The sequence below is a fragment of the Mastigoproctus giganteus genome, chromosome 2 (assembly GCF_048544385.1).
Source record: "Mastigoproctus giganteus isolate SK-2022 chromosome 2, ASM4854438v1, whole genome shotgun sequence".
Classification (NCBI taxonomy): Eukaryota; Metazoa; Arthropoda; class Arachnida; order Uropygi; family Thelyphonidae; genus Mastigoproctus; species Mastigoproctus giganteus.
This window is the reverse complement of record NC_143576.1, coordinates 99,130,252-99,145,432: the sequence shown is the minus strand read 5'-3', so window position 1 is coordinate 99,145,432 and position 15,181 is coordinate 99,130,252. Positions and strand designations below refer to the sequence as shown.

Genomic DNA, 15,181 nt, shown 5'->3' with positions numbered 1-15,181 from the left:
ATGGATTAAAAAGTTAATAACATACTTTAGGAATGCTAGAATTTGCACTAACATTTTTACAAATATTTTCAAATTTTCTGTTTTTGGTTGGTTAAATGCACAAAATCATCCACTTAGATCAGGGGTGGGCAACAGCCGGCCCGCGACGATGTTGAATCCGGCCCCCTCGGTAAATGCATAAATATAGAAAATCCATACCTGACTACACTCGCCGTAAACGTTCGGTTCAATCGGGAATCACGGCCAGTACAACAGTAACCAAGTGATTTTACGCAGCGTCAAAGAGTTATTTCCTAATTATTATTGTAGCATCGATCAAACAAATTCCTTTGGGTTTGACTTCTTATTGAAAAAAATAATATTGGTGCGAGATATTTTATGTTTTATGCCTTTTCTAATTATTACAATTTTTAATTTAATATAATTTATAGCCCATAAAATGAGCTAATTAAAAAAAAAAAATTGATGCCGAATGCTGCATTTTCAATGATAATTGGACATTCAGATATTTTTTTTAAAAATACATTAATAATTTGGTAATTCAAGTAATATAACATTTTTTAGGTTCTGATTTTTTTTTTTTATTAAATCGTTCAATCTATTCCGGCCCGCATCATGATACAAAAATTTCATTCGGCCCGCTGACGAAAAAAGTTGCCCACCCCTGACTTAGATGGTTAATAAAATTATGGAATAATCATCAAGAACATTTGAAGCAAATATAATTATAGATCACTGATTGCCTTTTTAATGAAAAATGTTTAGAGAAATTAATACACGTAAAAAACCCATTTTCTTTACGTTGAAAGTTATTGAGAAACTAATTAGCAGGGGCAAAGGTTAAGTCTCTTATAACACACACAAACTCAGCTTTGAAAAATAAACCACCACCACAAGTTGCTCTAGAACAGCCTCCTATGGTGTCAAAAAGATGGTTCATGTCAAGTGCCGTCACCTTTGAGGTGCAACCAATATTTTGTACAAGAATCTTGCTATTACAAAGCATAACTCTAGCAAATATGAAGGAAATATCAAAACTGAAAGTAATGCTGAAATGTATTTACTTATGTATTTTTTACGTGTATTAATTTCTCTAAACATTTTTCATTAAAAAGGAAATCAATGATCTATAATTATATTTGCTTCAAATGTTCTTGATGATTTTTCCATAATTTTATTAACCCTCTAAGTGGATGATTTTGTGCATTTGACCAACCAAAAACAGAAAATTTGAAAATATTTGTAAAAATGTTAGTGCAAATTCTAGCATTCCTAAAGTATGTTTTAACTTTTTAATCCATTATTCACTGAAGAAATAAAGCTGTAAAAAATTCTTTATGGTTCTGTGTTGTGCTCCCCAGCCTCCTGCACTGACTTCCATATAGCTTGGATTTTGATTTCTCTTGCTTTGTCATGTACAAGAAGTCAGGTAATCAGGAAACAATTTTTTTTGGATAACTACTGTTATTACTAAAGGTATTATAATGTTCTTATTATCCAATATAGTGTCAGAATAAAAAATGAAATTATAAGGTTTACTATTTTCAAATATTTCATGCTCGTTATCCCCAAAACTATGAATGGTGTATTATATGTAAACTATACACATACTCTTAGATTATTTAGCACATCAGCTTCTATAAGCTAGTGCTAAAAAGGGGTGACAATTTTCCAATGACCTATATATGAAAAACAAAAACTATGTGCACCAACTTATGTGAAAGGAATGTGCTGAGGATCAATAACAAAGTCTCTGATGAAAATGAGTGTCTGAAAATGTTTTCTTGTTCAGTTTAAAGAATTTGTTAAAGTTCCTTGAATTTTTTTACAGCTGAATAAGAAACTATCAACTTCTGCTAGCCAAAGCAGCTTATGCATCATCAAACCCACATAACTTCTGCAGTATGGCATGGCCCATAGTAGTTAAATCATCTGTGATTATCAGTTGTTTGTTCAATATGGAGAAAATTTATTTAAGCTGAAGATGGATATTTTAAATGTGTGAATTTTTTGTATAAAAAAATTTTTTTTTTTAAAAGTTAAGAGTGAGTAAAGTAAGGTAATAAATTTAATAACTAAAACAAGATTGAAATATAAAAGGATTTTTTTTTTTTTTTTTTTTAATTTCTGACATTGCACTAAAGTTTTTCATAAGCTTGAGAAAAAGTTCTGAATTTTGCTACTTAGCTACAGAGCCATTCAGTTCAGAACTACGTAGCTTGTACAGCATTTTTCACTTTATCATTAGTTTAAAATTGATCTCCCATGTAAGTTCTCCTTGGGTGGTCCAAAAAATTGTAAGCCTAAAAGCACCAAACATAACAGAATTCTATAAGAGCACTCCATAAACATATCTCTATAACTGCAAAGGGAAAAAAGTTGCTGTTTATCAGTAATTTTTGCAAAAAAGATGATCAAAACTCATTTTCTCTAATGTTTAAAACTAAAAACTGGCTTTTTTTTTTTTTTTTTTTTTTTTTTTTTGACTAACACTAGGAACAAATTCTGCATCACAAGATAACTGAACAAATCTTTGTGTATAGAGCCTAAAACATTACCTGGTATGAAAATGAATTAAGATTAAAAGATATAAATTCAAGGAGAATAATGGATCTGTCCCATTTTAAACCTTTCATTCAATGATATGACTTCTCCTGTGCCTGAAGTAAAATTTTTCAAAATGGTATTGGATCTCAATTTATACTTTTGTGAACACAAAATTTCTTCAGATCTTAAATGTATTCTAGTAGTAATGAAAACTGATCTTATCTTCACATTTGCTACACTGAGTTATGGTTATTATCTTGCTGTCATTTGAGAGATAAAGACAATACCAAATTGCAAATTTAATGAAAATTTCACTAACAAAAGTACTTCTAGGTCCTAGTTGACTTTTCTTATTATTGCTTTGTTTTGTTTGAATGAAATAGTTTTGAAGCAAAATTCAGTATAATGAATTATTTTCCAAGTCTATCTATGTCTAAAATGTATTGGTGTACAATACAAAAAAAAAAAAAAAAAAAAATCATTGAAAATACAGCCATGGGACCATTTACACAAAGAAAGAAATGGAAGGCTTAAAGATACAGCAAAAGAATTCATCATTGCACACTTTACTATGTTTCCCATCTCTGAAAGAATACACTTTTTTTTTTTTTACTCCCTTTGATACCCACATATTTCCAACTGCACTAAAGTTGAATTTTTGTATTAATGCCATGAAAAAAAGGCTAAACATTAAAAATGTATTAGTGTGTGAAAAGTAACAGTAAGTTGTTTCTGCTGGTGGTGATGGCGGAAATTCTCTGCTGTACGGCATTTCTGAGTGAGTGAGTCAGTCTGTGTGTGTGTGAAGAAAATATTTTTACCTTTGTAGTACACTTATTTCATCTTGTTTATTTATTAACTTTAAAGTCAGTATTTAAGCAAAATAAAGAGAAATTACTACTTATACATATTAGAAAAGTGAGAAAAATTTATTTTTACATATTCTGCTGTAGAGCATTTCCAAGTGTGTGTCTGAAGAAAATATTTTTTCTTTCATAGTACGCTTATTTCTTCATTTTGTTTATTCGTTATTGACTTTAAAGTTAATATTAAGAAAAATAAACAGAAATTACTAATTATACATATCAGAAAAGTGCAGCAAAATTTATTTATACAAATAATGCTTTTTTTGAAATAATTTTCTACAATGTTCATTAGAATGAAATGATTCCTGTACCTCCCCCTTCCCAAGAAATCTGCTATGACAGAATTTTACAAAGATAACTAGGATGCTGCTGACATGTTTGGCCTTAGACTTTGCTAATTTAAGAGAGGAGAGGACACTTTGTGACATTTGTAACACGAGCTAATTACTGGTAATATTGTCTACTCATATATTGTCAATTTTGGTAAAGAACTGTATTATAAGCATTTTTATTTGCAGTGTAAAACCCCCTTTTTTTTTAAATAAAAACTCCAAACACAAGATGTATTAGAACCTATAGTACTTAGTATTGTGCATGGGTTGAAGGTTGAGAAGACAAAAGAAAATATTTGTTGACATTAGACTTGAACTTCAGTAGACTAATTTTCAGGAAATATGTATGAAGGAAGGTTATTCCAGAAAGCAGCAGTAGAATGAATAAATGAGGAAGATGAAAAGTTGGTTCTGTGAGTTTGAAGTTGGACAATAAATGGACGTTGGCTGGTGGCGGCACGTATTCAGACTATTTTTACAGAGACAGAGGAAATTATAGAAGCCAATTCAGAAGAACAGTGCCCATGGAAGTATCTGTAGAAAAGGCATGTAGTAGTAACAGTATGTCTATGAGACAGAGTGGAGAGACTCTGTTAAAGATGAGTTATTAATTAACCTAACTGCCCTCTTCTGAATGGAATCTAGAAGCCTGAGAGAGGTTTTGGGAACATTATTCCATGGCATGGCAGATTTGCACAGAGTGAACAGCTGTTTGGAAGAAAAGTATTGCCAAGAGTGGAAGAGAAAACCAAGTTTTTTAAATGCAGAGGAAGTAATATTTGTAATGTGCTTATGCCAAGAGAAATTAAAATCAGGGTAATACCCAAAAGAGATATATCATCTTGCCTAGAAATCAGCGTGTCACCAAAGATAATCATAGGAGCAGAAGTATCCTTTTTGTGAGATAAAAGACAGGACTGAGTTTAAGAAGGATTGAAATCAACTAGGTTGTCTTTGCCCCACTGGAGATCGGCATTTAAGGAATTGGTAGTGGATATTCGAGAAGTTGAAGCTGCTCAATCACCTGCATTAGTGGAGAAGCTAGAAGGCAGAGAGCCATCTACCATCACTCCTCAGTGAGCTGTCAGAGAGAAAACTGGATAACCAATTACAAAAAACAGTTGGCAAACCATAAAATGGAAGCTTGTTTAGAAGACCTTTATGCCAAACAAGATCAAAAGCCTTTGAGATGTCAAGAGCAACAGCTTGTGTTTCACTGAACTTTTCCATTGAATTTGTCCATAAATGGGTAACATAAGCCAGAATATTACCAGTGAATTGACACTGATGGAATCCATACTGGTGATCGTTGATCAGACAGAAGGTTCTAGATAGTTTAAGAGTTGGTGGTTAATTGATTTCTCCATTACTTTAGAAAGAGTAGAGTAATTGCAATGGAACGATAATTGGATGGGAGGGATTTGTTACTCTTTTTAGGAACTGGCTGGATATGAGCAAATTTCCAAGTAGAAGGAAAAACACCTTTGGAATAAGAAAGTGAAAGAAGGTGGCAAAGAACAGGAGTAAGTTTTGAGAACAAGTGAAGAAATACCATCGGGACCTGGAGCTTTCTTAGAATCAAGATTCGTCAAGATCCTTCTGACATCCTTTTGACGGAAGACCACAGGAGGCATTGAATGGAACGTGTTGGGAATGGTGGGAGATGTTTTACCAAGATCATTGATACGGGAGTTGGAAGAAAAATGGGATGCTAGCAGGACAGCTTTATCCTTGGCTGAAGTGACAATAGAACCATCTGGTTTTGCAAAGGTGGGAGCAGAGATGGGCAAAAGTTGCAGCCAATAGCTTTGGCAAGAGACCAGAATTCTTGGCTACCATTAGGGCAAGAAGCAAGTTTTCTACTCTTAGCCTGTTCAAAATCTAGTTTGGACTAATTAATAACTGCTTTATAATTGTTGCAAGTTTGGTGTAGGCAGAAAATGAAGCTGAAGAATTGAAAACAAGCCAATTACGATATGCAACGTTCTTCTCTTGAACAACCTTACCACATTTATTGGAAAACCAAGGTTTTTAGATAAAGGACAAGATTTTAAAGTGGAGTGTGGAATAAAGGATTCCATTTCTTGATATTCCTTGATTCCATTCCAAGGAAAAGAAGAAAAGAAATCATACAGGTCATCCCATTTTGCATTCTTGTAATGCCAAACAACGAGTTTGGGAATAGCCATGAGATAAAGGCTCCATTGGAGAAGACACAATCACCAAGTTGTGATCTGAGGTGCCTAAAGGACCACTCACTTCAACCATGTACTTAGAAGGGTTGTTTGTGAGAAAAAGATCAACGTGTTGGCTGTATGGTTAGGATTGTTTGGCATTCTGGTAGGTAAATGAACAATCTGTGCAAGGTGATTAGTAATTGCAAAAGCCTCAGCATCTTGACCAGCTGGGTCGGTGTGACTAGAAAACGGAAGCCAGCTGGAGTTGTGAACATTAAAATCACCAAGGAAAATTACCTCACTGTTAGGAAATTTGGACTGGAGAAAGTCAAGTTGCAAAGAGTTTCAAGTGATTAGTGGAGTTGGGAGAACGGTAGAGACAACAAATGAATTTGACAGAATGAGGTAGAGAGATTTTAAGCCAGAGAAGATTGAAAAGATGAAACTCCATATTACCAAGTCTCTGACAGGGAATATCGGAATGGACATATGCATAAGCAACACCTTTGAGGGGAAAGGAATCATACAGCCAATAATCTGGTAACTGGATATCCATTAAAGGGTATGTCTTACTGTTGCTTTGCATTTTTTTTCCCCCTCACAGACAATAAAAGATGTTATTATATAAATGGATGTGATATAGGCTTCTAAAAATTTACTGTCATTTTTGATTCTATATACCTAACTGCAAAGCAACAAATAATGCTTGTGACGATGGAAGAAAATATTGCAGTAACTGTGCTTGCTGTCAAAGTATATACATTTTTTTAATAGATGGGAAGTGTGATGGTTCTGAATGACCAACAATATCCTTGGAAATCACTTGCTCAGAAAGGCAAGTAACCAGCAGGTATCTTAGCTATTTTAAGCTATCTTAAATACTTTAAAAATTCCCAAACCCAAGGACCAATTAGTACAAGAGGTGACATTCACAATTACCATATTTCAATGATTCTAAGGTGAACTTTTTTTCAGATTTTAATGTCTCTGAAATTGGGGTGCATCTTACAATTGATGGTATCTTAACAATCAGTATCAAAAGAAAGCTGTTGGAGAGAGATTACCAGGGGTGTGTGGAAATGCCTGCACAAGCACACGAATAGCTGTTCATCCTGTTATCACTTCAGTTGAGTTATATTCATTGGTGCTAATAAATGCATAACTAAAATTTGGGACACTAATAGTATTTAAAATGTTTTCGGAACGATTCCACTATGATGCAGCATTGAAACGAAAACTTATTGCATATGTAGAAAAGCATAGAAACAAAGCAGTGGAGGTGTAAATTTGATATTAGTGATAAAAGATAGAAATGAATGCAACTCCTTATTTTCTTGCAAAACAACAGCCAAGTGCTTTACGGGACCTAAGAAAGGAAGATACCTACAAATAGATGAATCTGTATTACATTCTGTTACCGAGATACGTACAAAAGGATTGCCTATTACATGCTAAGCAATGCAACTGAAGCAGAAGAAATTGTGAAATCCCTCAGAATAGACGAAAAAAATTTCAAAGCAACAAGACCGATTCAAGGGTTGTGTAGGGCTATTGTTAAGGCATCAAACATCAATTTGTCAGAAACATCTTGCTGACTTTCAACAGAAGTTGCTTAACTTCCAGTGACACTTCCACCTGCAATATTCGTACCTGTTTTAATCTTCATATACATATTCTTCTGTGTATTCTCGATAAAGCTAGAACTGACTTACCTAACTGATCACAGCGCTCTACAAGATCTGCCCAGACACAAACTCTCTGGTCGGCATCATATGCCAAGCCTGGGGGACATTCGTAGCGAGATGCTTCTCCATTCCAGCAAGAATAGAACACTCTGCAATTTGCTTCTTCATCAAAAATTCCATAAAGACGAGGGCAGTGGGGAGTACTAATTGCAGGTTCTAGGAAAAACAATTATAAAAATAATCTAATCAGGAAATTACATTTCAAATGATACGTAAATTTAACTGAGATTAAAAAATAAAACATTTAGTTTGCTACATTACTCCTTCTGAATGAAATATTCAGAACTGGCAGTATATCAATAAATGCAGAAATGAGTTTATCATCAGATACAAAGGCACTTGTTAAAGACCCACAATTTCAGGCAGGGCCACAAACTTGAAGTGTACTCTGTAAATAATTTCACAAATTTATATATAGTTCATGTCAATATGAATTATATAAAGGATTGCATCTATATATTTAAAATATAAGATGTTTTCTTTGTCGAGACTGCAAGTGACTTCTACTAAACCGATTTTCATTATTTTTTTAAATTAAAAAGATATAGATGTGGCATCACACACTTTTTTAAAAAGTTCTGCAACATATTCAAATGATATATAAATTTAACTGAGATTAAAAAATAAAACATATTTAGTTTGTTACATTACTCCTTCGGAATGAAATATTCAGAATTGGCAGTATATCAATAAATGCAGAAATTCACCATAGATGAGCCATAGTTCACCACCATAGATGAGCATTTTAATGTTTCAACTTGATGAATGTTGGTGCTTGCTACTTGCAGCACTGGCGGTAGTCTTGGAAACTACAGCTAGCAATACTGTTCAGTTGTAGCCTGCCTTTTGTAGGATAGTTCTGTTGCTGTGTCATCATTTCTGTTTGTTGATTTTCCTTAAATATGGCATGCCATATTTAAGGAAAATCAACTTATTTTGTTAGCTTATTTAATTAGCAATTGTAATAACTTATTTAACCAATTAGTTTTTAATTAATTATTTAATTAATTAGTTTTTAATTAATTATTTACTTAAATTAATTAATTTATTTATTTAATTAGCTTATTTTAATTAACTTATTTAATTAGCTTATTTTGTGTTATTTCTTATTGTATAGTGATGAGAAATGGCATTGTAATATTTGATTGCAAAAATAGTAAACGAGTGGCAGTTTTATACAGACTTCATTATTAGTGATCAGTCTTATAGACTGCCCATTCATTGGTCAGTGGACTATTACTATTAGCATTGACCACATGGTGCCTATGGCTTATCTTATGCTGCACCAGCCAAAAAAAAATAAAAATAAATAATAATAATAATAATAATAAATAAGAGAAAAGGAAATAGACAATCTACATGTTTCCCTCCTCCCTTAGGTAATTATCCAGCTGACCTTTAATTTTCAAGCATCTTGTAGTTTGTTTTATTTTGTTTGATAGGCCATAATAATGCACCTATTACAATATTATTTGGTACAGGCTTGATAAACAGGTACATTTAGATTAGATGTTTGTTGTTTGTTTGTTATTCGGTTTTTAGGAGCATTAGCAACTAAGGCCATATTGCTCCGGGAATATGCGGTGGTCATTCCCTGACCTTTCCGCATCCTCCGTATTTGGTGGTGATGGGATCGAACCCCGGTCTAATCAAGAAGCGTGTGTTACGCACTGCTGCTCCTTCCCACCTGGCTACGGAGGCGCCGCATTTAGATTAGATGGAATTTGTTTATTGTTCTCAGGAAGGTAAAAGAGATCATTTATATCTGGTTGGTTTCCAAGAATTTTCTGTAAAGTAAGTTGATTAGAGGAACATAGATGTGAAGAGAAGCTGTTTGTTGTTCCCTTAAGTATAATGGGCAATCAAGAATACGATGCTTTACTGAGTTGAGTTTGGCAGTTGCTGCATAGTGGAGGATCGTCCCGTGTGAGTAGGTAACTGAGTTAGGTGGGTATGCCCAATCTGCAATCTAGAAAGTACAACTTCTTCCTTCCTATTCCCTCTGAGGCTTGATGGCCACAGCTTATGATCGTTTTTAATTTGGAACAATTTATTGGTTTTGTTCTCCTGCCAAATGGGCAGCCATTTTTTTGCTTCCGGCACATTTTATTTGTAATCTGTGTAAGGTATGTGGATGTCTGATGTTATGAGACTTGCATTCTTGGTGGAAAAATCTGCTTTTTCGTTGCCTGTGATTCCAGAATGTCTAGGTATCCAACAGAAGATTATTTTTTGCTTGTTTGTATGAAGTTGCACTAAATTTATTAGAATTTGTTGTAAATAGGGGTGACTTGAAGGAAGTTTACACTGAAGAGCTGATACAGCACTTAAGGAGTCTGTATAGATTATGGTTTCAGGGTATGAAGACTACTTTACATTCTTTAATGCTATCAGGATAGTGTACAGTTCTGCAGTGTAACTACTGCACTCCAAAGGAAGCTGAAGAGATATTGTTAAATTTGGCAGTACTGCAGCTGCACCAACTTTAGCTGTCTTGGAGCCATCTGTGTAAATATGAGTGTAACAAGAGAACTGAAAGGAGTAAGATGCATGAATCTGCTTAATATTGCAATTTTGAAGGGTATGACACCAGCTAATAGGCTAATAATCCTCAAGAAAGATTCTATTATATAGTTTCAGAAGAACAGACTGGGACTCTTCACTCAAAGGACATAACATTGCATAATAGAGTCCATCAGGGCCAGCAGCACTGTTTTTGATCGTAAAAGTGCACTGCTTAACTGTCATGGTAAGGGGTATGTTATATGGAAGCTAACTGTAATACTGAAATTTAGATTATATTTTTCTGCCTGTACTTTATGAAACTGAAAGGTTGGATCATATGCAGTTACAGCTGAAAGTGTTTCAAACATTTTACATAATGAATTAGCAATTTCGAGAGGATTACAGATTTCTTTCCCTTTTAAAAGTAGAATCGGAGTAGTTATAGGAGGATATTTTCCATTAATTTTTCTCACTTTATTCCAAACTGTTTTGATGTCTGTGGTTCTGTTTATAGTGGAGGCATATCGGGACCATGTCTCTTTTTTTGCTTATACGTTGTATACAACGAGCTTTAGCTCTCAAAAACTTTATCAAATTAGTTGTGGTTGGGTTTTTACGAAATAAATTCCAGTATTTATTCTTCTCTTTTTTAGCACCCCTACAGGCTTCATTCCACCATATTTTTGGGCGCGAGTGGGCTTTGATAGATGATTTGGGTATGGCAGTTTCTGCAGCTGGCATTATTTTCTGGGTGATGTAAGTTACCACAGAATCAATGGTGAGAGTCTCAATGGTTTGAAAATCTAAATATGCCAGTCTTTGATATTTCATCCAATTAGCTTTGTCAAACTTCCAGATTGTTTTTATTTCAGTTTGCAGTGGGGAGTTAGTTGAAAGTGTGCATAATACTGGAAAGTGGTTACTGTTATGTAGGTTGTCAGTAATTTTTATTTTTATTTTTTTATTTTGGTAGTTGTTGGCGCATAGGCGTCTGTGGCCATAATGCACCTCCCAAGGTTTTTGCAGTACTTTGATCCAAGCCCGAGTCGGGAATCGAACCCGCGACCTTTGGGTTGCCAGGCAGGCACTTTACCCACCTGGCTAGCCCGGTCGGCTTTGTCAGTAACTGTCCAGTCAATAAGTGGAAACAAGTTTGGCAAGCATATTGATAGGTCAATTGCAGAAGTTTACCTGAAGGAGAAATGCATATATGTGTGACTGCCATTGTTTAACAACGTTAAGTTGTGCCTTTCAAGAATTTTTTCAGCAAACTGACCTCTCATATCAAGATGTAAAGAACCCCATAAGGGGTGGTGCCCATTCCAGTCACCCAAAATACAAAAAGGTGGTGGTAGCTGAGTAACTAAATCATTCAAATCAGCAAAAGTGTATGAATGACTGTTATTGTTATCCCGACCCTAACTCGGGCAGCGATTGCTTCTAATGTTGTCTGAAGGGAGTTCTGGAATTGACTAGCAATTCTACCCCTCTATGAGCTATATTAGAGTTGTTCCTATCTTTTCTAAGCATTATATGATGTTTTATGCTTATAGATATTTGAGGGGCTAGATTTGTTTCCTGTAGGCAAAGAATAGCAGGCTTATATTCTGTAATAAGATTTGGTGGTAATTCCACTGTATGATTCTATGCATTACCGAGTGTTATCAGGTGTATCTGTTTGCTTAAGGGATTGCAGTTTATTTACGCTTGTCTATTCTTGTTTTTGAGAATACTGATCTACTGATATCCATGTCTTCTGCATGTATTTCGAGAAGTGTATCGTCTTCATGGTATTGGTTCAAGATTTTTGAATCTCTCCTTCAGAACTTGTGCTTTATTGGGTGCTGTACAGAGGTTTTATCTGGAGGTGTACATCCTTCATTTCAAGGTTTTACATCCTTTCTACATCATTTCAAGGTTCTACATCCTTTCTACATCATTTCAAGGTTCTACATCCTTTCTACATCATTTCAAGGGTCTACATCCTTCATTTCAAGAAGGATGTAGAGCTGCTGGAACGAGTACAGAGAAGGGCAACAAGATTAGTAAATGGAACAAAGGGGTATTCTTACAAAGAAAGGCTTAAGTTTTGCAAATTAGTGTCTGGAGACTAGGCACCAGCGAGGTGATCTGATAGGTATATAAAGCTTTGAATGGTTTGAGCATGCTTAATGCTGATGGGATTCTTCCTCTTGCTCAGAATAATCACCTGAGAGGGCATAAATTCAAATTGAGGAAAGACAGCTGTAGGATAGACGTGCGGAAATTTGCCTTTAGCCAGCAGGTGGTTGGTTGGTGGAACAGACTTCCATCCCTTGTCGTGGAAGTTGATAGCCTAAATAAATTTAAGGCTCAGCTGGACAGGTATTTCGAACGAACGGAGGGGTGAAGTGGTTTTTTTTTTTTTTTGGGCTGATGCTGCATAAGCTTACTTTCTTGCATTATATGCCTCTACTAATGCTAATACTAGGTGTGTTTACTGAAAGACTGTTTTGCTGTTGCATAGAGTTTTCTTTCAGTGAGGAAAGGACTGATCTTGCCCAGTCAAATATTGACATGCTTGGAGGAACTAAGCAATCAGTCTGTACTGTTACAGAGCATTGTGGCTTTTGCACAACTGAAGCATAAGAAGGCAATTTAGTGGACACTAAAAACTGTTTCTTTGCCTCATGGTATGGCACTTTGTTTTAAACTCTAGTTTTGGATTTTCTTTTCTCTCTGCCATTGGTGCACTAGTTTTAAGTAAGCCTAATGATCTCCTTGGCAATTTGGACAGCACTGCATTGCAGTCTGTGTGTATGTCCTCTTTTGAACCACAGGTGGTACTGCAAACTGCTTGGGAGTGCCCAAACTTCTGGCACTTAAAACAGAGGACTGGGTTAGGAATGTATGGTCTAATTTTACATCTCAAATATCCAGCTTTTACGGTTAATGGCAGAGTTTATGTACTGAATGTGAGAATTACTGTTCAAGTAGGAGTAAGTATTCCATCTTTCTCATATGACATTTTGATCGTTTAGTTCTTGAAAAATCTCTTCCTCTGAAATGTTAAGGAGAGTTCAAGGTGGCATGTGGGGTAACCTTTGTGGGAATTCCACCAAATGTAGATATTCTACGCAGTCTTTCTGAGTGTTTATGTTCACTCATCTCAACTAGAGGGTCTCCAGTTTGGAGTCTTTGGACCGTTTTTGGAGGGTCAGCCACATTTTCAAAGCATTTCTGGATTAAAAACGGGGAATGTTTACTCAGTGGGTTGTCTGTCAAGGAGTGCAGAATTAGAAAAAGAGGAGCAGGATTTTCAGTTCCTTCTTTTTTCTGCCTCTTTGCATTGGATGTAGTTATATCATCCCTGGTCGATGGAGCGAGAGAGAGAGAGAGAGAGATCCGTAACTGTTTCTTCTGTTGCTATCCATTGTAGCTCCTTTTTGCCCGGGGAGAGTGAGTTTCTTCTCCCAGGTTACCTGCCCCGCCACGTGGAGGCAGGAGTGGAGCCACCAGTAAGTTGTTTGTTAGTAATAAATATATATACAAAATAAAGAAAAGTTGTTTTCCTTTCTGTGTTCTTACTTTAAGCACAGAACCACTGGAAGTAAATGAAAAAGACACTAGAAAACAAAACTTTTTCTTTAGTAAGAGCACTCTATAAATCACTTGTCACTATCATTCGACACTCGGGGCCCAAGCATCTTGTATTGACTTCTGTAATATGACCTTGTTGGTAATTCTTATACAACCCTATAAATGTCCCTTATACCTGTACGAAATTTCTCACTATCTCATTTCATCATACAACACCATACCAGATTTTGTCCTGCTTAATCGCAAACTGCACGAGTCACACCACGTTTTCTACGTGTTCTGTAATTTTGTCGAGGAGTGTAGTTCATAACCCACTGGTAGACTCCAAACTGCCCTCCTTTCACCCTTGCACATCAAAACTGGTTTGATTAAACTATGCAAGCTTTGCCTCAGGGAGGTCTCTCCTGCAACTACCTTTGTACTAAATTCCCATTGGTCACCCAAGAAAGCTAAAACAAGGTATTTTTGTTGGACCTCAAATTCACAAACTAATGAGAGAGAAAGATTTTGAGGGAACTATGAATAAAAGAAAAAAATAAGCATGGATTAGCTTCAGATCTATTGTTGAGAACTTAGGGAACAAGGATCCAGACTACAAGAATATAGTTGAAAATACGTTGGCAAACATCAAGAAGCTGGGCTGCAACATGAGCATTAAGGTAATTTTTTCCACTTCCATGTCGTCTATTCAGAAAATCTAAGAAATGTTAGTGAAGAACAGGGTGAGAAGTTTCACCAAGACATTAAAGATGTGGAATGTCTTTAGTGTCATGACTGACTATTGTTGGATGCTGAAGAGGGACTGAAAAGTAGAACCTGCAAGAAAATCAAAGAAATGAAAATTGGACTCACCATAGATCAGTTTTTAAAATGACAGGTGAGTATTTAGTGGACTTTTTACCACACTGTCCTTTTTAAGTATTTTAAACATGTATTTAAATAAAGAAGTCTGGTAAAAGAAGCATTTTGTTATAATTTCAGTGCACAAATTCTGCCAAAATTAATGAAATTTAAAAATTTTTCTTTCATTATTTTTGAAGAAACCTGATGTGATCGAAACAAACAGAAGTCATTTTTGAAGTCAGCATTAGAAAATGATTCAAAAACAACATTTTCTGAGTAAACATTACTGAATTTTTTTCAAAATTTAGAGGAGTGTTACTGCAATAAACCATAGAACTGTTCTTAGAAAAGTAGGATACTACCTCCCATTCTCTTTGTCTGTACCTTGAGAAAAACTTCACATGCTAGATTTTTTGACTTAAGTCTTTAAGACTTGATTCTCTAGACTTGACTTAAGTTTTTTAAGTATTTAAAAAAAAAAAAGGTCTTTTTTTTTTTTTTTTTTTTTTTTAAGACTCTTCTTTACCAGGTCTTTCCAGAGTATCTAACTTGGTTTTCATAGAAACAACAACTCTTTCTTTTCTCAT

General features: G+C 35.0%; 1 protein-coding gene across 1 annotated transcript in view; it reads right to left on the bottom strand.

The window, feature by feature from the left end:
* The window catches only part of LOC150089457 (protein obstructor-E-like), a 73,929-nt gene that overhangs the window by 6,712 nt on the left and 52,036 nt on the right, over positions 1 to 15,181 (bottom strand). The window contains exon 3 of the mRNA XM_090389505.1: positions 7,635 to 7,823. Coding sequence (XP_090245631.1) covers positions 7,635 to 7,823 — 189 coding nt within the window. The remainder of the gene's footprint in view (positions 1 to 7,634; positions 7,824 to 15,181) is intronic.